Genomic DNA, 23378 nt, shown 5'->3' with positions numbered 1-23378 from the left:
ACAGGAGTGTGGGCTCTTTCCAGCAGTCATCCAAGAACCCAGGTGCCTCCTCTCTGTGCCTCCACCTTCCTCAGGACTGGTGGACTGTACCAGCAGTCCATTCTGGTGCAGACAGGGAGAGGGAAGGCAGGCCAAGCATAGGAGGGTTATATGGGCCCTGGTGTGGAATTGCGTCTTCCGGTCATACTCCATTGGCCAGAACTCAGTCACATGACCACGTCACCTGTAAGGTGGGGGTGGGCATGCCTGGAAAATGCCATCTTGTGCCAGGAGGAAGGGAGAATGCCGACACTGGGAGCCCCGGGGGTCTGTGCTCACCTATCCAGCCCCCTGAAAGTAATGCAAGTGTAGCAGACCCCCAAACCCCTCACGTTTAAGGAGTGCACAGCTCCTAACAAAATGACCATGGTGTTCAGCACATTCCCATGAACACTTTGCTCTACACAAAATCAGCCCCGAGTTTCAAGTGCTGGAAGCTCATCAGGACAGTGCCAGAAACCCTGACGGCACACAGCGAAGGCGAGGAGGTCCTTCTGCTTCGGTTGGTCCCCGTCTCGTCACCTTTCCTGTTTTATTGCGGTTAGACCAGCGTTCTCCTAGCCATGGTCACCTAGCCCTGGGGTCCTCAGCTGGGAAAGTGGGGCCTGCGAGATCCAGCCATCCACTGAAGCAGCCCGCACCAGGTGGACTGCAGAAAGGGTGCCAGTTCCATCTGGCCTGACACTGTGGTCACTGTCCCCTCCCCTCTCTCCCTACAGCCTGGGGTTCGTCTGCATTTTGTGGAGCTGGGCTCTGGCCCTGTCGTGTGCTTCTGCCATGGGTTTCCTGAGAGCTGGTTCTCTTGGAGGTATCAGGTAAGGGACACTAAGGAAGGGACACCCTGGACAGGATAGGAGGAGGGGACATCTGGGAGAGGTGTCCCAGCCTGGAATGTGATGAGGAAGTGGAGCATCATCTCCCAAAGGGCCTGGGTGGGGAAGGCTCCAGACCTCAGCTGTGGCAGGCTCCCCGCACCCACACCAGCTAGGGAAAGGCAGGTTCCTCAACACCCTTACGCTTGCTGGGAACCCTGTAGCGAACGTAGACATCTGCGAGGGCTCTGCCAGATAGGGGCTCTCTATGTGTCACCAACCCCACCCCTGTTCATGGCGGCCCTGCCTGGGGGCTCCTTCAGCCCCATGGTGAGGAGGCCAGGTCGTGCCATGTGGCACTTTGGAATCACCCATTTTAGGAACAGGGGCTAGAGGGAAGCAGCCATGTGGTTTGGCCAGGACCCATGAGCTGTGTTACAGTCTGCCCCAATCCTTTGTTTTCCAGATCCCTGCTGTGGCCCAGGCTGGTTACCGGGTTCTAGCTCTGGACATGAAGGGCTACGGGGACTCGTCCTCCCCTCCCGGTGGGTTGGCTGTCCTGCAGCTGTCCTGCAGCTGTCCTGTGTGTTTGTGCTTCTACCTGTCTGAGCTCACCAGTGCCCCAGGCTTTCCCTTCCCCAGGTTAGGGTAGGCCATCCTCGGGGGTCTGACTGGCCCTCTCTCCTTCCCCATGGTGTCCTCCGTCTGTGCCCTCGGGCCTCACAAGTTCCTGCTCCCCACACTGAATGAACCCAGGAGACCTGAGGCCTGTGTCCTGGGAACCTCCTGCTGGTCATCAGGGTGTAGGACGCAGGCTGCACTGCCACTGCGTCACCTCTCCCGCCCCAGCTCCTGGCGGCTGCCCCTCTGCTTCCCCCGCGGGTCGACTCCTCCAGGTCCTCACACGTGGAGTCAGACGGTATTTGCCCTCTTTTCACTTAGCGTACTGTCCTCCAGGGCTGCCCGCGGCCGGGTGTGGTGCAGACCTCCCTCAGCTCCCTGAGGCTGAGCGCTAGCTCTTGCGTGCACACCACATTCTGCTGATCCATTCACGAGCCCGAGCCTACTTGGGTTGCCTCCACCTTCTGGCTACCTCGCACAGTGCTCTCGTGAACGTGGGCGAACAATGAATATCTGTGTGCCTGCTTTTCATTCTTTGGGAGATAGACCTAGATGTAGAACGACTGGGTCTGGCGGTAATTTGTAGGCCAGATTCTTAACCCAGTGTCTGTGGATCCCAGTGGGAATCTATCAGGAAGGGCAGTAGATGACCTGGGAACCCTGGAGCCCATGAGTGGGGCTATGAGCATGTTCCCAATGGTTAGAGTCCTTTGTTTTTGTCAGTTTCAGTGGGGTCCTCAGCCCAGAACTCTTAAGAGCCGCAGGCACGGGGGCAGAGACATGAAGTGGTCAGGCTTGGGTGCAATCCTGGTCCCTCCTGGTGTCAGCGATGATGGCGGTGGCTGGGATGAGTGAGCTGAGCTGCCCTTTGCCCCCATGATCACGCCCAACCAGTCTTACAGTAGTATTTTTTACAGAAATAGAGCAATTCTGCAATTCATATGGAACCACCAAAGTCCATAAACAGCAGAATCAATCTTGAAGAACAAAGCTGGAGGCCCTTGAAATCACACTTCCTGATTTCACACGATATCACAAATCTATAGTCATTAAACAGTTCAACCCAAACCTACAAACAGACATACAGAGCAGAGGGCGGGGCAGCCGCATCCACTTACTGTCAAGCGACTTGACAAGGGTGCCAGGAGTGACAAGGGGGAAGGACGATCCCGCAGCAGGTGGCAGTGGGGACCGTGCACAGATCAAAACTGGGCCCCGTCTCACAGCACACACAGACACCACTCACAAAGACTGGAGACCTAAACAGGAAGCTTTGGGTTGGTGGGGTGGATTTGCAAAGGGGTCCTTTTAGTTCATCCTTATATTTTGAATCACGTAAAAGAAATATATTTTTCTATTTTTTTAATTGCAGAAATAGAAGAATATTCCATGGAAGTGTTATGTAAGGTAAGAAGGATCTTTGATAACATCTGAAACATTTTCTCCATTCCAGGCCTTTGTTGATACAAGCCAGAGGCTCGGGTGTCCATTTAAACCCTAAGAATGCATGGCACAGCATTGGAGTATGGACCCTTCCTGCAAGTTGGGGCCACGTTTCTAAGTGATCACCAACATGCATGAAGCATGTGCTGAGTGTGTTTCCCAGAGGAAACAGAGTCCCAGGCAGGTTAAGGCAGTGGAGCGCGGTAGGTAAGGTAGCCCTGCCGTACTCCTCGTATCGCCTCCCCGTCCTGAGAGTTTAAAGGCTCACCTTTTCCCTGCGTGCCAGGCCCTCAGCCCCACGTGGGGGCTTTGGTATCACAGCAGCAAGTCAGGGAAAAGCCCGGTCTCCCGACAAGCCTGTTCTCCCCCAGTCTCCCAGGTCCGCCTCTTCCCCTGTCCTGCTCCTGATCTTCCTCATGCCACCCCTGAAGCCAGGCTCTCCCCAGTGACCCTGTGTGGGACCCTCTTCCTGTCCCACCACTGTCCACTCACCTGGACCCCCAATTACACCTGTCAGCATCTATTTTGAGATGGGCACATGGGGTTGCTTCAGAGAACTGCACTCCCGAGGGAGTCCTGTGGCCCCAAACATACAAGCCTCAGAGAGATGCTCTGTCCTCCTCCTCCACCTTTTAATCACCATTAAACTATTGGGAATTTACCCAAGAGAAACGATCACCTGTGCCCACAGAACACCAGACACCAGTGTCCCCAGATGCACTATCTGTGGTAGCCACAAAGTAGAAACCACCCTCTGTTTATCTGCTGGTGAATGGATACACAAAATGTGGTCCACCCATGTGCTAGAACATTCCTCACAGGAAGAGGTGTTGAAGTCGTGGTGCGTGCTTCCACATGCGCCAACCTCGAAGGCATTGTGTTAAGCAGAAGTCAGTTACAAGAACCGCGTGCTACATATAATCCCATTGGCATATTTGGAACAGGCCAAATCCATAGACCCAGAAATTACCTGAGTGGTTAGTGGCCAAGAGACAGGGAGGGAAAGGGAGAAGTAACCGCCAAGGAGTACACAGTTTCTTTTTGAGGCAAAGAAAATTTTCTGAAACTGCATGGTGGTGATGGTTCCAGAACTCTGTAAATCAGTAAAAACCACTGAACTGCACACTTCAAAAGGGTAAATTTTATGGTATCTGAATTATATCAATGAAGTCATGTTTTAAAAATTATTATAGTATTTTTAGTGCAAAATTTTATTAAACATAACTCACATTAATTCAAAGACAGGATTACAGAAAATAGAATAAATTCATAATATTGCTCACTCTCTAGTCCCAGCAAAACATTATTTCAACTTTATCCCCCATGATATATTGAATATTCATTTTTTCAACCCCCAACTTCCTAAATCTGAATGATAATTCTTTCACAATTTTTTTTTTTTTAAAGCTAAGGATAACTTCACATTTAAATTAACTGGTAGCAGGGTGTGTTTTGCCATGATGTTTGCAACATGATGATTTGAACTATGCCTGGTTTTGGAATGTAACATAGTAACATCAGCTCATATGGTTTAGTATTTTCGTGGGGAGAGCATAGAACATCTGCTCTGCGGTGGTGCTGGCTATAATCCCAGCAGACTGGGAGACAGAGGCAGGAGGATCTGAGTTCAAAGCCAGTCTCAGCAACAGCAAGGTTCTAAGCAACTCAGTGAGACCCTATCTCTAAATAAAATACAAAACACAGCTGGGGATGTGGCTCAGTGGTTGAGTTCAATCCCTGATACCCCCCCCAAAAAAAAAGAGTAAAAATCGTCTGCTCCGTACATTTCTTGAGAATACAGTACTTCATTAATTATAGTCACCTTGCTGTACAGTAGGTCTATTGCATGTGTTCCTGCTATCTACCTGTAACTGTGTGTCCTTTGACTGATCCTGCTCCCCACCCCTACCCTTCTCAGCCTCTGGTAACCACTGTTCCGCCTTGTACTTCCATGAGATCAGATTTATGAGGTGCCACGTGTGGTACTTGTCTCTGTGTCCGGCTCATTTCACTTATTGTCATGTTCTCCAGGCTTGTCTGTGTTGCCACAAATGGCAGGATGACATCCTTCTTACGGCTGGGTAGTATTTCTTTGTGTATGTGCCGCATTCTCTATCCATTCACCCAGTGATGGATACTGAGTATGACATCTCTTGGCACTTGTGAAAAGGGGTGTGCAGAGGTCTCACTGGCTTTATAAGGGACACCTTTGTGGAACCCCTAGGCCCATTCCCTGTGCATCTGTAGCCCTAATTTCCTAACTGGGAATTCTGGGCAATAGTATCTCTGAAGCTCTTATCATGCAGACTTGTCTGTACCCAGTTTTACTTGTGTGACCTTGGGTGAGTCACTTATCCATGGCAGGTCACGTGCTCAGGTGTACAGTGCATTGAATGGTTGAGCTGTGTTTTCCCGAGACCCCGCCAGGTGTGGGTAAGATTCCGTCTGTGGGCTCTGGGAGGCACACTGACCTCGCCCAGCTCTGTGGTGAACTGGGAAGTGAAAAGACATGACTGGGGCTGGGGAGATAGCTCAGTTGGTAGAGTGCTTGCCTCGCAAGCTCAAGGCCTGGGTTCAATCCCCAGCGAAAGAAAAAAAGAAAAGACATGACCGTGTGCAGTTAAGTGGGGATGTGTCATTGGCGGTGTTCAGGACCCTAAGGAGCCGTGAACTCCTGGGCGTGTTGGCAGAATTTGAGACACAGGTGCCCATGTGCATTTCCAGGGAGAGAACCAGGGTTTTCATCAGAGACTTCAAGAGGGCAGAGGGGCAGAGGGACCACTGTAGTAGGGGGGAGGGACGGGGCTAGCCTAGCATGTTCCATCCACTGTTCACCTCTCTTTTAAAATTAAGGTCCCCCAAGGTCAGGGGTGTGTTCTGCCCGCCACCGTGTCCCAGTGCTCAGACCCTGCAGCACAGCAGGCCCTGGGTGCCTTTTATTGGTGGCTACGTGTTCTAGGTTGCGTAGCCCTCTCATCTCTCAGCCGTGGCTGTTCATTCAGGGAAAAATTGATGGGGGATGAAGAAAAGACAAACAGATGCTCACAGAGAGAAAAGGCTGGGGCCAGGTGGGTAGCCAGCTCTGATGGAGCTCAGCACATTTATTATATAGTTTTTGTCATCAAAAGGTTATTTGTGAGAAAGTTTCAGAAAAGCAGACAGACTTGAAGTTCACAGTGAAACTTGCGTGACATCGAGGTCATCTTGTTATGCCCAGAATTCTCTACCCCCGGGAGTTGGTGCCTGAGCTCAGGATTCTGACTGATAAGCTCTGCGCCTTTTGTAGCCTCCTCAGCCGCCATCACCATAGCACGCGGGCCATCTTACCCTGCACTTTTGCGTAGGACGTTCCCAGTGCAACACCGCCGTGAGACAGTCAGAAGCCAGGTTCAAATCACGGCTCTGCACACTAGGTCTGGGAGCCTCCCCGCCTCCAGGATGGAGACCCCAGGGAGGCAGAACGAGGGGATATGTCACAACCAGGTTGACTCCACTTTTTTCCCCTGGCTGTGGAGCTTCCTTGGCGAGTTTATCAATGGTTATGTGGGCAAGCCCTGGAGAATGTCTGTCAACCCAGGCCCTTCTTTCTGGAAATCCTTTTTCCTGGGACCAGGGATCTTCCAGTGAGCTCTGAGAATGAAGCTGTTAGAAATGAAATTTTGGATCGCCACAGGGCCAGGAAAAGATTCCACCTGCCCTGGAATCATTAACCTGGATGCTACCTCACCTCTAAGCAGCCACTGAAAGTCGCTGAGAAGCAAAACCCCATGCTCTGAGTTGCTCCCACGGCTGAAAGGGAGAAGATGCCGCAGAGATGAGGGCCCGGCGGACAGCATCATGTGCTTGGGCAAGTGAGAGCCAGTTTGAGAACCCCAAAGACGAAAGAATAAAGGAGAAAGTCGGGAGATGCTCTGAAGGAGACCATAGGGCTAGGCGAATGGCTTTGGACAGGAACATGGATGGGTGTCCCTGGAAGGAGAATATGAAGGGGAGACTCTCGTGTTTATATGAAATATGACTCCCATCCCTAATTACTAATGTCCTAATTGCTTCTGCTGCTGATAGAGACTCGGGTAACTCCTTTCACTATAGCTGGACCATAATTCTGCTCCCTGCCTCCTATAAGACTGAGAGTCACGAGGACTCTGCCTTACATTGGGACACTCAGCAGGCTAGTTCCTCATTGAGAACCTGTGATGTGGGCTGCTGGGCACCTTAGGGATTTCTGGAAACCCTCAGCTAAAGTCTTCAGTGACTGTCTTAGTCAACCAGGGCTGCCATAACACAGTACCACCAACTAGACATTTATTTTCTCATGGTTCTGGAGCTTAGAAGCCCACGATCAAAGTGTCAGCAAGGCTGGTTTCTCCTGAGTCCTCTCTCCTTGGCTGGTATATGTGTCTCCTTGGTTTCTCCCTGTGTTCTCCCTGGCCTTTCCTCTGTGGGTGTCCGTGTCCTCATCTCTTCTTATGAAGACACCTGTCGTATTGGATCAGTACCCACCCTAGTGACTTCATTCCTAAAGACCCCGTCTTCAGTCTGACTGGGTTAGGCTTTCCACATAGGAATTTGTGGGCATGCCATCAGTGACTTGGATCTTGAAGAGGCTGGAGTAGGTGGATACAAGTTCTGATTTTCTTTCTGTTTTCTTTCTTAGGAAATGGTCACCTTCCTGGATAAGCTGGTAAGTCAATGGGTGAAGCTGATGTTTTCGGAGAACTCCGTGTGGGCCTGGGGAGTTACAGAAAGGTGGCCTTTGCCAAGTCAGCGGTTGGCGCCATTGAGAAGAGATAGCCAGGGCAGGGGAAGGGGTCCAGCTGGGCAGCTGGGCAGCTGGGGGAGAAGAGGCAGTAACAAAGACTGACAGGGTGTGTTTGGAGGGCAGGTGGAGTAGGCATGCTTCTCTGATGTTCCAGGAAGTAAGAGGAATGCCTTTGCTGGCTTGGCCAGGGAAGAGAGCTTGGGTATCAGCGGAAGGCACTGGAAAATATCCTGTAGGCTCATGTTTCACAGCTTTTTAAAATCACATCACTCTGACAAATCTAAGAGCTAACGCCTCCATTTGACATCGTTGGCAATGTCAGTCTCAGTGATGGTGAATGGAAATGAACACGCACTGTTCCCGAGACTCCACCCTGTCATGTCCTCTGCCTCCCCAGATTAGACGGGGGTGCAGAAAGAACCTGCAGGGTGAACTGCCAGGTCAGTGACAGCAGAGGGACAGAGCAGAGAGAACCCAAGGCAGAGGGACTTGGCTTATTAATGAGATGTGGGAGTGGAGAGAAGACTGTGACCACCAACTTCTAGATCCAAGGGACACATGGGAGGAGAGGAGCTGAGCCCTGAGGGTGGAATTGTGTGTGACGGGGACCTCTCAGTGAGCATGTCCTGGTGTGGCTGCTCAGACCTCACTTTCTGTGACTTCTCACTACGAAACTTCCAGCAGTCTGAGCCAGGCACAGTAGTGCACACCTGTAATCCCAGTGGCTCAGGAGGCTGAGACAGAGGATCTTGAGTTCTAAGCCAGCCTTAGCCTCAGCAAGGTGTAAGCAACTCAGTGAGACCCGGTCTCTAAAATACAAAATAGGGCTGGGGATGTGGCTCAGTGGTCGAGTGCCCCTGAGTTCAATCCCTGTCCGCCCCCGCAAAAAAAAAAAAGAAAAAAAAACTTGCAACAGTCTGAGAACATGTCAGACTGTGGAAGAGGGGCTTGTGGTTGCAGGTCAGTGGAGAAAGGTGTCCATCTTTGGGTCCTTGGTAGGACATGCAGCAGGGAGCCTGGGCCAGCTGCAAACCAGGTGGGCATCTGCCTCCTGCAGGATGATAGCTGGGGGGTTGGAGCAGATGAATTCTCTGTGGACGGTGTCCATTCAGAAGGAGGGTCCTGACAGCTGAGTTGCAAAATACTTGCCCATGAGAGGCAGAGGAGAGAGTGAGGCAGGGGCATGAGAGGCTGGAAAGCCCAGCGCCACCGAACCATGGGAAAGGCGTGGCCTGGAAGCTTGGGAAGGGGAAGCCCACAGAGCATCAGAGCATTGCTGGCGAGCAGTGGCCTTTAGTGGGAGGTGGCATTGGACTTGGGGATGAGAGGGAAGAAGCCGGGCTGCGGGGACTTAGACGGTGCCGCGGGAGACCTCTGGGGCAAACCACGGGAAGTTTGGTGATACAAAGGAGCAGAGGAACTACCAAGGGGGTCCCTGGTGGGGAGGGTCTGAAAGGCCCTGAGATGGCCGACGGGGCAGCAGCACGGGGAGAGGAGAGAGCCTGCTTTATTTGAGGGTGGGAGCCTGGGTTCCCCTTTGTGAAATGGGTATTGGAGAAGGGTTGCAGCCAAGGGAGGTAAACACCCAGCACGGTCCCTGTCACAGTGGGTGCTCAGTAGAGGGGAGCTGTTGTCATTGTCATTGGCAGAGCAGAAGGGAAGGGGGAGACGAAGATGCTTTTGAACTGGAAGGAACAGCGTGCCCAAGAGCCAGGGTAGAACTGTAATCTATGGAATGTGAACGTGGCACACGGGGAGGGAGGGTGCACTTCACCTGAGAGGAGGAGGGAGGGGAAACCCACCGGATTTGAGAGAGGGTGGGGAGGAGAAGGAACTGGGCCCGGGGGCCTGGGTCTTCTAAGAAAATTGCAAAGGCCTGTTGGAGAGAGGGTGTGGGGGCTGGGGACATATGAGGACAGAGGAGGGTGGACGTCCTGGAGAAGCTCTGGCCGGGTCTGTGGAGAGCCTGGGCTTGCCAGGGAGAGGCCTTGGCTCTCAGCAGCACATTCCAGAAACGCGTCCACATGGGGCCCCTCCTTTCTCTTCCGCTAGGGCATCCCGCAAGCAGTGTTCGTCGGCCACGACTGGGCGGGCGTGCTGGTGTGGAACATGGCTCTCTTCTACCCCGACAGAGTGAGGTAAGCAGCACAGCCAGCGTTCGAAGAGACTAGACTCAAGCGCCACGAGAGCTCCCTCAGTCTCCCACCCCGAAGACTTCTGGAGCGCTAATAGGTGCTGTGGGAAATGACAGCCCTCCAGCAGGTCCTCAGTGCCCCTCGACATGTTCCCAGGGAGCTCTCCTCCTGGGGAGCAGCACCTGCGCCTGTGCCTGGCCAGGGGACAGAAGATCCAGGGCCCGAGCGGCTAGTGGGAGATCCATGGCGGACCTTGCAGGCAGTAGGTGAGCAGGAGGTGCCACAGAGCTCAGCTCCAGGAGAGGGTTCTGCTCCGGGTGGCTCAGAAAACCTGTCCTTCCATCCTGCCCTGAAGTGGTAGTGACAGTCATGTCACCTCTCAGGCCCGTTTCCCCAGCCACAAGGCAGCAGTAAGAACTACCTGGACACAAATGCTGTGCGAACGCTGTTAGCTTGGCATCTGGCCATCACCATCAGGTGAGAGGGGCATCTCCAGGCTCCAGCGGGAGCTTCCAGAAGAACCCAGACAGCGGCTGGCTTTGTGACCGCACCCCATTTGGCCGGCAAGCTGCAGCTAAAACCTGCCTGACCCCGCTTAGCGAGTTAGATAAACTCGGTCCTCAGCAGCCCTCTGCACCTCCCAGCGAATCCCGTTCGTTTCTACACAGCTAAGGTTCTAAGAAAGAACCGCCAGAGGACTTCCCTCAGCCTCAGCCTCTGCTCACATGGCCGTTATGTCCAGGACTAAAAAGAATCAGGCATTTCCTAAAATATTCTAAAAAGTTTTGTGCTGCTGTTCTGCGGATCTTTCTAACCTCTCTCTCTCTCTCTCTCTCTCTCTCTCTCTCTCTCAATGAAAATGAGAGGTGGTTCTTAAGTTAACCAAAGTGTTGCACTGTGGGCATACTTTCAGGGATGAACAAAAGGAACTACAAGAAATATGATCTCTACCTTGAAGGAGATTAAACACACACACACACACACACACACACACACACACACCTTGTTGTTTTACTAAACTTAATCTCTCCAGCGAGAATTAAAAATTTTGCACAAATGACATCAAATCCAGGCACCCCTGGTTTCCATTTCCTCTTCTCTTGATTCTTTCTGTCGCTGGCGTGTCCCATGGCCCCGCAGCGGTCTCTCCCCTGCCTGCTGTCCTTGGGCAGCTGGACAGCAGTCCTGGGAGGCAGAGGAAGCCAAGGCCCTCTTCCAGGGCTGTCTGTGGTGGGAACAGCCTCTGGGCCGGGGCAGATCTCCCCTTTAAGAATATCGTTGACAACATTGATCTGCACGTCCCTAACCAGATAATAAATGGGAAAAATAGCCCACTGTGTGGGGGATTTCTTTTCATCCTGTTTGATTTTCTACTGAGATAAGCTGTGAGCTTATTTAATTCAGGACTGCTCATTTAATTGTTAGCTTATTTAATTCAGGGTCCAAGAAGACCCTTTGACGTCCTTCCTTTCTCTGCCAGTCACCTCCAGACTCTGCTCCCTGGGACTCTGCTATTGGCCAAAGCACTTATGTACCTTCGTCTCATTTTGTGATAACAATTTTTTTAATGCAGGGAATAAACTATGTGTGAAGTTGATTAAAAAGAAAATCCTCTTACCCTCAGAATATTTATTAAAAACTAAAATTTCTTAACTTGTGGCTTAAGAAATGCTTAAAGTAGGTTTGCTACTGTGAGATTAGAAGCCTGTAGCCATCCACATAATTTATTTTAGAAGATAATCTGCACCATCCTCTATTGCAGCCACCAGTCATGTGGCTGTTGATCTTGAAATGTGGCCAATCGAATTGAGTTTACTATACATGGAAAACAGTCAGGTTTCAAGGACCTCATGAGAAAAATAAAGAAAAAAAAGAAGTGTGAAAAAGCTCATGAATGATGATTGATTACATGTTGAATTATTAATAGTGTAGACGTCTTTGGTTAAATGCTAAATTTTAATCTTGGTTGTTTCTTTTTATTGATTTTAGGGTGGCTAGGGGTAAGTTTTAAATTTCATTTGTGGCTTAATTATATATACATTGGCCAGCACTGGCCCAAACCACTTGGCACCTGTTTATTCCCTTGGCCCACTGACCCGCTTCTTCCGAGTCCCCGTCTCCCCCTGACGTGCTCTCCTCCGCTTCTCTGCTGGGGAGAAGCTTCCCCAGCTGGCGGGTTATGGAATCCTCTCCAGACCAGCCTGACTCACTGGCCCTTCGACTCTGCTTCTGGGCTGGCTCTCAAGCCCACCCCTCCGCGTTCCTCTCCCTGCGAGGTGGCCAGGCAGCACTCTGGCCGACTGTGCCCTGGACTCTGGCTGCGTCACTGCTGGTTCAGTCTCCGCTCCTGCGACGGAGCCACTCTCCCCTCTGATCCGAAGCCCTCGGGGACTCCTTGGTTCCCACAACATCAAGTCCACATTTAGGACACTTCCTGTCAGGCTCTGACCTGGCTTTTTGTTTTTATTTCCCCGCCAAACACCGGTCTTCTGACCAGTCTTCTCGCTCCCCCCAGTACGAATGCAAGCTTCGCCCCACTTCTGATCCTGCTCCTGCTTCCTCCGGTGTCCCCCGAGGGCACTTTCTCCCCCAACTCTCTCAAGTTCAAGTGCTCTCTTATTCCGGAGGCCCTCCGTGATGTCCAATTCAGACCTTTTTTCTCCTTCGGACACTCCTGGTATTTCCCACGATTCTATGGCTACATCACAGCCTGCCTCATAACGCAGTCGTCTGTACATTGGTCTCTCTCTCCTTATTCAATTATTATAATCTCTTTTGTGGAGAGAGGATGTATTTTATGTGTTCTCATTCCTGGTGTATAACATGGAATTAGACTCTACACAGAGGAGACACAGTGAGTGGATGAAGGAAGGGGAAAAAAGTGAATAGTGAGTACATTTTTAAAATGAGAGATCCAGTCAGGTGCTTGTAATCCTAGCCACTCAGGAGGCTGAGGCAGGAGGATCACAAGTTGGAGGCCGGTCTCAAAATAAAATGGGACCCTGCCCCAAAGTAAAAAATAAAAGAAACTGGGGGTGTAGCTTAGGGGTAGAGCACTTCTGGGTTCAATTCCCAGCCACCACCCCCCAAAATAAAAACCAGGGAGAGATCCAAGAGTCTACATCATCTAACCAATGTTGATACGGAGTGTATAGTATGGCCGCGTTTGTCTTGGCAGGTAGGTGAGGAAATATTACAGTTGAGTGGGGGAAACCCACTGGGACAGGAACCACACTCTGGTGTGAGACCTGCAGATGTAGCTGCTGACAGGCCAGGGCCATCTGGTTCTTAGAGACCCTCCTCTGACGGGCTTCCGACTCGCTGCCTCTTATCCCTGCAGGGCCGTGGCCAGTTTGAACACTCCCTTCATACCAGCAAATCCCAAGGTGTCCCCCATGGAGAGCATCAAAGCCAACCCCGTTTTTGATTACCAACTCTACTTCCAGGAACCAGTAAGTGTGGTGGGGCACGGGAGGTGACTACTGTCCTTCCTTCCCGTCATCCCTCCTTCTCTCTCTCGGTTTATCTCTGTCCCCTTTAATTTTCTGTGGCATTAGCCAGAAGTGATTTTACAGCTGGGTTTGGGTGCAACTGGCTGAAGAGCTGGGCCTATTCTTTTTTTTTTTCTTTCTTTTTTTTATTGTAAACAAATGGGATACATGTTGTGTCTCTGTTTGTACATGGCGTAAAGACGTACCATTTGTGTAATCATAAATTTACATAGGGTAATGTTTGATTCATTCTGTTATTTTTTCCCTTCCCCCCCACCCCTCCCACCCCTCTTTTCCCTCCATACAGTCCTTCCTTCCTCCATTCTTGCCCCCCTCCCTAACCCTAACTCTAACCTTAACACTAACCCCTCCAACACCCCATTATGTGTCATCATCCACTTATCAGCAATATCATTCATCCTTTGGTTTTTTGAGATTGGCTTATCTCACTTAGCATGATATTCTCCAATTTTGTCCATTTGCCTGCAAATGCCATAATTTTATCATTCTTTTTGGCTGAGTAATATTCCATTGTATATATATACCACAGTTTCTTTATCCATTCATTAATTGAAGGACATCTAGGTTGGTTCCACAATCTGGCTATTGTGAATTGAGCAGCTATGAACATTGATGTGGCTGTATCTCTGTAGTATGCTGATTTTAAGTCCTTTGGGTATAGGCCAAGGAGTGGGATAACTGGGTCAAATGGTGGTTCCATTCCAAGTTTTCTAAGGAATCCCCACACTCCTTTCCAGAGTGGCTATACTAATTTGCAACCCCAGCAGCAATGTATGAGTGTACCTTTCTCCCCACATCCTCGCCAATACCTGTTGTTGCTTGTATTCTTGATAATCACCATTCTAATTGGGGTGAGATAGAATCTTAGGGTGGTTTTGATTTGCATTTCTTTTATTACTAGAGATGTTGAACATTTTTCCATATGTTTGTTGATTGCTTGTAGATCTTCTTCTGTGAAGTGTCTATTCATTTCCTTAGCCCATTTGTCAATTGGGTTATTTGTATTCTTGGTGTAGAGTTTTTTGAGTTCTTTATAGATTCTGGAGATTAGTGCTCTATCTGAAGTATGATTGGCAAAGATTTTCTCCCACTCTGTAGGCTCTTTCTTCGCATTGCTGATAATTTCCTTTGCGGAGAGAAAGCTTTTTAGTTTGAATCTATCCCAGTTATTGATTCTTGCTTTTCTTTCTTGTGCTATGGGAGTCCTGTTGAGGAAGTCTGGTCCTAAGCCGACATGTTGAAGATCTGGACCTACTTTTTCTTCTATAAGATGCAGGGTCTTTGGTCTGATTCCGAGGTCCTTAATCCATTTTAAGTTTAGTTTCGTGCATGGTGAGAGATATGGGTTTAGTTTCATTCTGTTGCATATGGATTTCCAATTCTCCCAGCACCATTTGTTGAAGAGGCTATCTTTTCTCCATTGCATATTTTTGGCCCCTTTGTCTAGTATAAGAAAATTGTATTTATTTGGGTTTGTGTCCGTGTCTCTATTCTGTACCATTGATTTACCTTTCTATTTTGGTACCAATACCATGCCATTTTTGTTACTATTTCTTTGTAGTAGAGTTGAAGATCTGGTATTGCGATACCCACCGCTTCACTCTTTCTGCTAAGGATTGCTTTAGCTATTCTGGGTTTTTTATTCTTCCAGATGAATTTCATGATTGCTTGCTCTATTTCTGTAAGGTACATCATTGGGATTTTAATTGGAATTGCATTGAATCTGTATAGCACTTTTGGTATTATGGCCATTTTGACAATATTAATTCTGCCTATCCAAGAACATGGGAATCTTTCCATCTTCTAAGGTTTTCTTTAATTTCTTTCTTTAGTGTTCTGTAGTTCTCATTGTAGAGGTCTTTCACCTCTTTTGTGAGATTGATTCCCAAGTATTTTATTTTTTTCGATGCTATTGTGAATGGGGTAGTTTTCCTAATTTCTCTTTCTGAAGATTCATCACTTATGCATAAAAATGCATTAGATTTATGTGCATTGATCTTATATCCCGCTACTTTACTGAATTCACTTATGAGTTCTAAAAGTTTTCTGGTGCAATTTCCTGTTTCCTCTAAGTATATAATCATATCATCAGCAAACAGGGATAGTTTGAGTTCTTCTTTTCCTATTCATATCCCTTTAATTTCTTTGGTCTGTCTAATTGCTCTGGCTAGAGTTTCAAGGACGATATTGAATAGAAGTGGTGAAAGAGGGCATCCCTGCCTTGTTCCAGTTTTTAGGGGGAACGCTTTCAGTTTTTCACCATTTAGAATGATATTAGCCATGGGCTTAGCGTAGATGGCCCTTACAATGTTAAGGAATGTTCCCACTATCCCTATTTTTTCTAGAGTTTTGAGCATGAAGGGGTGCTGTATTTTATCAAATGCTTTTTCTGCATCTATTGAAATAATCATGTGATTCTTGACTTTAAGTCTATTGATATGGTGAATGACATTTATTGATTTCCTGATGTTGAACCAACCTTGCATCCCTGGGATGAAACCCACTTGATCATGGTGCACTATCTTTTTAATATGTTTTTGTATGCGATTTGCTAAAATTTTGTTTAGAATTTTTGTGTCGATGTTCATTAAGGATATTGGTCTGAAATTTTCTTTCCTCAATGTGTCTCTGTCTGGTTTAGGTATCAGGGTAATATTGGCTTCATAGAATGAGTTTGGGAGGGTTCCCTCCTCTTCTATTTTATGGAATACTTTGAGAAGTATTGGAATGAGCTCTTCTTTAAAGGTTTTGTAGAACTCAGCTGAGAACCCGTCTGGTCCTGGACTTTTCTTTGTTGGTAGGCTTTTGATGACTTCTTCTATTTCATTACTTGAAATTGGTCTATTTAAATTGTGTATGTCCTCCTCGTTCAGTTTAGGCAATTCATATGTCTCTAGAAACTTGTTGATGTCTTCGAAATTTTCTATTTTGTTGGAGTATAGATTTTCAAAATAACTTCTAGTTATGTTTTGTATTTCACTCGTGTCTGTTGTGATATTTCCTTGTTCATTCCGAATTTTAGTGATTTGGGTTTTCTCTCGTCTTCTCTTTGTTAGTGTGGCTAAAGGTTTATCAATTTTATTTATTTTTTCGAAGAACCAACTATTTATTTTGTCAATTTTTTGTATTGTTTCTTTTGTTTCAATTTCGTTGATTTCAGCTCTGAGTTTAATTATTTCCTATCTTCTACTACTTTTGGTGTTGGTCTGTTCTTCTTTTTCTAGGACTTTGAGCTGTAGTGTTAGGTCGTTTATTTGTTGAGTTTTACTTCTTTTATTAAATATGCTCCATGAAATAAATTTTCCTCTAAGTACTGCTTTCATAGTGTCCCAGAGATTTTGATATGATGTTTCTTTGTTCTCATTTACCTCTAAGAATTTTTAAATTTCCTTCCTAATATCTTCTGTTATCCATTCATCATATAGTAGCATATTGTTTAATCTCCAGGTGTTGGAGTAGTTTCTGTTTTTTACTCTTTCATTTATTTCTAACTTCAATCCATTATGATCTGATAGAATACAAGGTAGTGTCTCTATCTTCTTGTATTTGCTAACATTAGCTTTGTGGCATAATATATGGTCTATTTTAGAGAAGGATCCATGTGCTGCTGAGAAGAAAGTGTATTCGCTCTTGGTTGGATGGTATATTCTATAAATGTCTGTTAAGTCTAAATTATTGATTGTGTTATTGAGATCTATGGTTTCTTTGTTCAATTTTTGTTTGGAAGATCTGTCCAGTGGTGAGAGAGGCGTGTTAAAATCACCTAGTATTATTGTGTTATGGTCTATCTGGTTTCTGAAATTGAGAAGGATTTGTTTGACATACATGGATGAGCCACTGTTTGGGGCATAGATGTTTATGATTGTTATATCTTGCTGATTTATGCTTCCCTTAAGCAGTATGAAATGTCCTTCTTTATCCCTTCTGACTAACATTGGTTTGAAGTCCACATTATCTGAAATGAGGATGGATACCCCAGCTTTTTTGCTGAGTCCCTGTGCATGGTATGTTTTTCCCCATCCTTTCACCTTTAGTCTATGGGTATCTCTTTCTATGAGATGAGTCTCTTGCAGGCAACATATTGTTGGATCTTTCTTTTAATCCAATCTGCCAGTCTATGTCTTTTGATTGATGAATTCAGGCCATTAACATTCAGGGTTATTATTGAGATATGATTTGTATTCCCAGTCATTTGGTTCATTTTATTTATTTTATTTATTTATTTTTTTTGACACGAGTTGGTTCCTCCTTTATTTGACAGTTCCTTTAGGATAATTCCTTCCTTTGCTGATTTGCTTCTTTGTGTTTTATCTCTTTCTCATGGAATATTTTGCTGAGAATGTTCTGTAATGCTGGCTTTCTTTTTGTAAATTCTTTTAGCTTTTGTTTATCATGGAATGATTTTATTTCATCATCAAATTTGAAGGTAAGTTTTGCTGGGTATAAGATTCTTGGTTGGCATCCATTTTCTTTCATGGCTTGAAAAATGTTGTTCCAGGCCCTTCTAGCTTTTAGGGTCTGGATTGAAAAATCTGCTGATATCTGTATTGGTTTCCCCCTGAATGTAATTTGTTTCTTTTCTCTCACAGCCTTTAAAATTCTGTCTTTATTTTGTATGTTAGGTATTTTCATTATGATGTGCCTTGGTGTGGTCTGTTGTAATTTTGTGTATTTGGAGTCCTATAAGCTTCTTGAACTTGATTTTCCATTTCATTCTTCAGATTTGGGAAATTTTCTGATATTATTTCATTGAATAGATTGTTCATTCCTTTGGTTTGTTTCTCTAAGCCTTCCTCAATCCCAATAATTCTTAAATTGGCCTTTTCATGATATCCCATAGTTCTTGGAGATTCTGTTCATGATTTCTTACCATCTTCTCTGTTTGTTCAACTTTGTTTTCAAGGTTAAATATTTTGTCTTCAATATCTGAAGTTCTGTCTTCCAGGTGTTCTATCCTATTGGTTGTGCTTTCTATGGAGTTCTTAATTTGGTTTATTGTTTCCTTCATTTCAAGGATTTCTGTTTGGTTTTTTTTCAATATCTCTAACTCTTTATTGAAATGGTCTTTTGCTTCCCATATTTGCTCTTTTAACTGTCGATTGGTGTGATCATTCAATGCCTGCATTTGCTCTTTCATCTCATCATTCAATGCCTGCATTTGCTCTTTCATCTCATCGTTTGCTTCCCTGATCATTTTAATTATGTACATTCTGAACTCGCTTTCTGTCATTTCTTCTGCCATGCTGTCGTTGGATTTTATTGATGTAACATCTAGATTTGTTTGGGGCATTTTCTTCCCTTGTTTTCTCATATTGTTCAGGTATCAGTGGACCGCTAAGATATTGCAGATTTCCTCTATTGACTTATAATGTCCCTGAAGATTGCTAGTATATCCCCTCTTATCCTTCAGTAGCCTGAAGTCTTGGAGGAAGTTGATAATGCAGTGCTCCACAAGGAAGCTGCCTCTCTAGGGGTGGTGACCTTCAGGTGGGATATATTCCCTGCTAGTGGGCAAAGGTGCCTCCACTTGTTGACCAATGGTCATCCAAAGGGGAACTAGGCTGCGGGCTGAGGCAAGGCCTGTTTGGGCATGTGTCTCTGGTTTTATCTTCCTTGTGGGAAAACCTCACCCGGCAGGGAAGACTCACCCAGTGGGGAGGTCTCGCTGGTCAGTTCCCCTCCTAGAGGTTCCCCTCAATCTACAACTACCACCTGGGCTGGGCTGCCTTCCTCTGCAACGTTCCCAGGGGCCTGGACGTACCTCCTGGGCCTGGGAGCCTCACCCTTTGCAGACGAGTCTCCTTAGGCTGCCTCTCCTCAGAGAATCTGCCCGCAGTCCTGGAAACTTCACTCTGCCCTAAGCATGTCTCTGTGCGGCTCTTCCACCAAGAAGCCGCCTAGGTCCTGGGACCCTGCTCTGCACCTAATCGCCTGGCTATGTGACCCCTCCTCTGAGCCGCCACCTGGAACCCCGTACAGTCGCTCTGAGTCCCAGCGACCCGCCACACGCCTCTTCCTCCGGACAGCCACCCAGTGTTCCAACGCAGTCACTAGGAGTCCAAGCAACTCACTTTGCGTCTCCTCCTCCCAACCAACTGCCCGTAGCCCTGGGCAGTCACTCCAAGTCCACGTGACCCACCCTGTTCCTCCTCCTCCTCCGGGCAGCCCTCTGGGTGTTCAGGAGCAGTTGCTTTGAGTCCAAACAACTCACCACTCGCCTCTTCCTCTGAGCAGCCACCTGGAGTTCTGATGCAGTCACTCCTAGTCCAAGCGACCCGCTGCGCTCCTCCTCTTCCTACGGGCAGCCCCCCGGTGTTCAGAAGTGGTCGCTCTGAGTCCAAACAGCTCGCCATGCAGCTCCTCCTCTGGCAACCGCCTGTAGCTCTGGTGCAGTCACTCCCGAGTCTAAGTGACCCGCCGCGCTCCTCCTCCTCCTCCGGGCAGCCCCCCGATGTTCAGGAGTGATTGCTCTGAGTCCAAACAGCTTGCCACACAGCTCCTCCTCAGGCAGCCGCCCGGAGCCCCAGTGGTTGCTCCGAGTCCAAGCGCTGTGCTGAGCCACCTCCTCTACGATGATCCCAGTTGTCCGAGTTCACTGCTCCAGCAGGGGGAGGGTCGTCTCGCCGAGCAACTCTACTTCACTACGTTCCCTGCGTTCCGGGGCTCCTGCCCCATCCAGGACGCCTCCCCAACGGGAGAGACTCACCCAGCGGCTTTGATTTGGTCCCAAGTCTCTCACTATCTCCTCTTTTGAATCCTGAGTCCTGGAGCAACATGAAATGTAGCCACCCTCTAGTCCGCCATCTTGAAACGCCTTGAGCTGGGCCTATTCTTTTCCAGTTGGTGGCGCATCTGTGGGTGTGTTTGGGATGGGGGGAGGGTGGGGACAGGCATGGCGGGATCACGCACGAGGTGCTGGTTCTCCTGCTTCTCTGAAACTGAGGAGTGGGGTCTGCATGCTCACTGGGAGCAGCCTTGCTTTTCTGGCTGAGAAGCTGGACAAATCTGTGTTGGTGGAGACAGCTCTTGGCCTGTCACCAGGGACCTTGTGTCTCTACTCACGGAGAACTGAGCTTTGGGATTTTGGCACTGAAAGCCAAAAGGTCCTGCAGTGGGTCCCAAGTGAGCTGTAAGCGTGTCAACCCACGCACCACAATGCCGCCTTTCCTGGACCACGGATGATACACGTATGGGTGTCAGTGCCACCTTGGACTGGGGTTCACTGAGAGCAGCACTGTGGGTCTCCTGCTCAGCCCAGACCCTCACAAGTGAGCCACACAGCCCTGCACTGCTGAACTGGACTGCAGGGTGTCTTCCAGTGGGCACTCTGCTCGCCCCCTCCCTGGCTTCGCACATCGTGACTTCCACCCGAGCGTGCCTGCTCCCCTCACCCTGGCCTTGCAGCCTGTCCCAGGCTGCAGACTGCTTGCTCCAGGAAGTCCCACCTCTGCCACCACCACCGGATGATTCCTGTGCTCTTGATCCCGCAGAGCTGTGCATGTGCGCTCCTGGAGCCTCCTGGAGGGCAGGGACTCATCCGTTTGGCAGCCTCTCTGGCTGGTCCTGGGGTGGAGTAGGGCCGGAACATACGTCCCCAGAGAGAAGAACCCGAAAGCCACATCTGTGAAACAGCTCAGTGACCGGCAGTCCCTAGCCCTCGCACACCCTGGGGTGACCTCCTTTGGTTCTGTTCCTCCCTCCCTCCAGAGCTCTGGATCTGTGCCCGGGAGCAGGGCCGCAAAGGGGCCATTTATCACGCGGCAGCACTGGCTCAGCCTTTGGAGATTTCTGATGAAACCCTGCGGCCCGTTAATCACGGCACCGCCCGTTGGTGAGATTCAATTACAAGGAGGATCAATGGCGGCCTCTGCGGAGAGATGGATGCAGGGAGGGGGCGACTGAGTGCGGCGCGGGCCTAGTGATCGATGCAGCCCTGGCCAGCCTGCGCCACCCTCCGCCATGATTCTTATTTATTGAGAGCCGTCCCCAGCAGAGCAGTTGCTGATCCTGAGCTGGGGGTGCGTTTCAGTGCTTGGAGGGACCTGCAGGGCACGGACAGGGCTTTGTCCTCTCAGGGCTCTGAGTACAGCAAGTGGAGGTCAAAAGAGCCGGGAGGAATCAAAGAGCACAGAGGTAAATAAACCTGTCCTCATCAAAGGGCCAGAGGGCCAGAGGTGAAGGCCAGAGGGAGGAGCAGGTAAGAGCTGAAGCCATCTGGCCCTAATTAACAGGAGGTCAGGCTGGTCCCACAGACCAGTGACAAATGTCCTCTGCCCAACTTGCCAGGGGCTCCTCCTTTTGGCTCCTGAGACCAGAGTTAAAGGATGGACTTTAGGCTCCAGCACATGTGATTTCAAGCCCCAGTACTGACACTGACTGGCTGGGAAGCTGCTTCCCAAGAGCCTCCATTTTCTCACCTGTAAGATGGGGGTTTTGTAAGACGTAACGAGGTCATGCTTGTTTCCTACCATGCCTGACGCCCAGGAAGAACATCAGTACATGATAATCATTATTGACGTTATTAGTTTCTACGTTCTTAAAGTCACTGAATTCTGCCACGACCGTCTACTTTTCCCACCATCTGTGACTTCTTCATGGACCCACGCTGTTCCTCATTCATGGTTTTACTCCCACTGCGAAGCAAGGCCACAGCAGGCTCAGTGGCTGGGAAGGCAGGCGGGTAGGAAGGAGGAAGCAGCCGCCCTGGGAGGCGTGCTTCTCTGGCCTCTGGGGTCGCTGTGGGGTCTGTGCGTCTGGTGGGGTGGTCTTCTCTTCTGATTTTATGCAGTGTCTCTCGCAGGGAAGGATCTTACCTGCAGATCTGTCCCAGGTGTCTGTTGGTTTTATTTCTGGGCGGGCGCAGTCTGTGCAGTTCCTTGGACTGTAGTCGGGATCAGCGACACCGGGCCACAACGCTCCAGCCATGTCTGCTGTGGGCAGGTCCTTCGGGGCTCCCGGGGTGCAGGTCATCCAGGGGACAGTGGTAAAACGCAGAGTCCTGTTTGGTAGAGTCGGCAGGGCTGCTGGGGTCTGCTTCCTCACCGGCTCCCAGTGAGTGGACACTCCTCCCAGCACCAGCCCAGCGCACTAGGCTGCCCAGGCCAGCAGCTCTGTGCCTTTGCTGTATTACTAAGGATTTGACAAGTCAGAGACTCTTTCCCCAGAAAAATGTTCACGCATGCTAAATCCTGCAGGCAGTTCAAGAGGTTCCAGATTTCCTGAAGCCCACACTGAGGATCCCTGAGTATTTCCTTAGGAACACTCCCTCTCCATCTTTATCCCAGGCTAAGTGAGTCTCAAAGCATCCGCAGCCTTGTCCCCTTTGTTGCAAGGCCCTTCCCTCTCAACCCACCCCCAAGTCCTGCTGTCTCCCAGGGTCTGGCTCCAGACTAAAAGCTAACTGCTGTCTCTGGGGCGACCAACATAAACTGTGACTTCACCACCTGCCAGTCCCCAAAACGCCCATAGAGCTTGTTCTCATCTCTACATCCCCCGCAGAAACTGGCACATCATAGAAGCCATAAGTATTCCATAGACGAATTGATGAATACGGACTCTACACACAACACTGGTCAAAATGTCCCTGACATTTAAATATATTTGTGACAGTCAACTCCTCACCTACTTTACCACAGCATCTTTTTTGCAGTAGATAAGCATCTTATGAATGTGAATTTCAAGAGGACAAGAAAAAGGAAGAAAAATGAGCAGACACACAGCCCCACGGCCTCCCCTCCCTCTCTGGCCGCCATTCCCTGCAGTTAAGCAGTCAGGGCCCACAGTGCTGGCGCCTGCTGGAACCTGGGAGTAATAAGCAATTACGTGTAATAACTCCCCCGCAGGGCAGAAGAACCCGGTAATTTGTCACCACAAAGGACAGGCATCCGGCTCTTAACAATGGAGCTTTGCTGCTCTGTTCTTAAGGAGACGACCATTGCCAGTCTCTGGTCTGTAATAACGTAGGTCCAAATCAGAGAAGTTGGATCTGAAGTTACTGCAGCCATTCTGAGACTGGTGAGCGCACAGCTTTGGGCTTATCGCTTTTGACCTTCAG

General features: G+C 48.9%; 1 protein-coding gene across 2 annotated transcripts in view; it reads left to right on the top strand.

The window, feature by feature from the left end:
• Ephx2 (epoxide hydrolase 2) overlaps window positions 1–23378 on the top strand; it is a 54671-nt gene that overhangs the window by 22766 nt on the left and 8527 nt on the right. For both annotated transcript variants that reach the window (XM_047549236.1, XM_047549237.1), the window contains 6 exons: window positions 759–854; window positions 1318–1396; window positions 2845–2879; window positions 7573–7599; window positions 9730–9815; window positions 13153–13264. In XM_047549236.1, the coding sequence (XP_047405192.1) occupies window positions 759–854; window positions 1318–1396; window positions 2845–2879; window positions 7573–7599; window positions 9730–9815; window positions 13153–13264 (435 nt within the window). The remainder of the gene's footprint in view (window positions 1–758; window positions 855–1317; window positions 1397–2844; window positions 2880–7572; window positions 7600–9729; window positions 9816–13152; window positions 13265–23378) is intronic.

Source organism: Sciurus carolinensis, chromosome 4 (genome assembly GCF_902686445.1).
Source record: "Sciurus carolinensis chromosome 4, mSciCar1.2, whole genome shotgun sequence".
Classification (NCBI taxonomy): Eukaryota; Metazoa; Chordata; class Mammalia; order Rodentia; family Sciuridae; genus Sciurus; species Sciurus carolinensis.
Note: the sequence above shows the minus strand (reverse complement) of the source record. Positions and strands in the feature narration are given on the sequence as shown.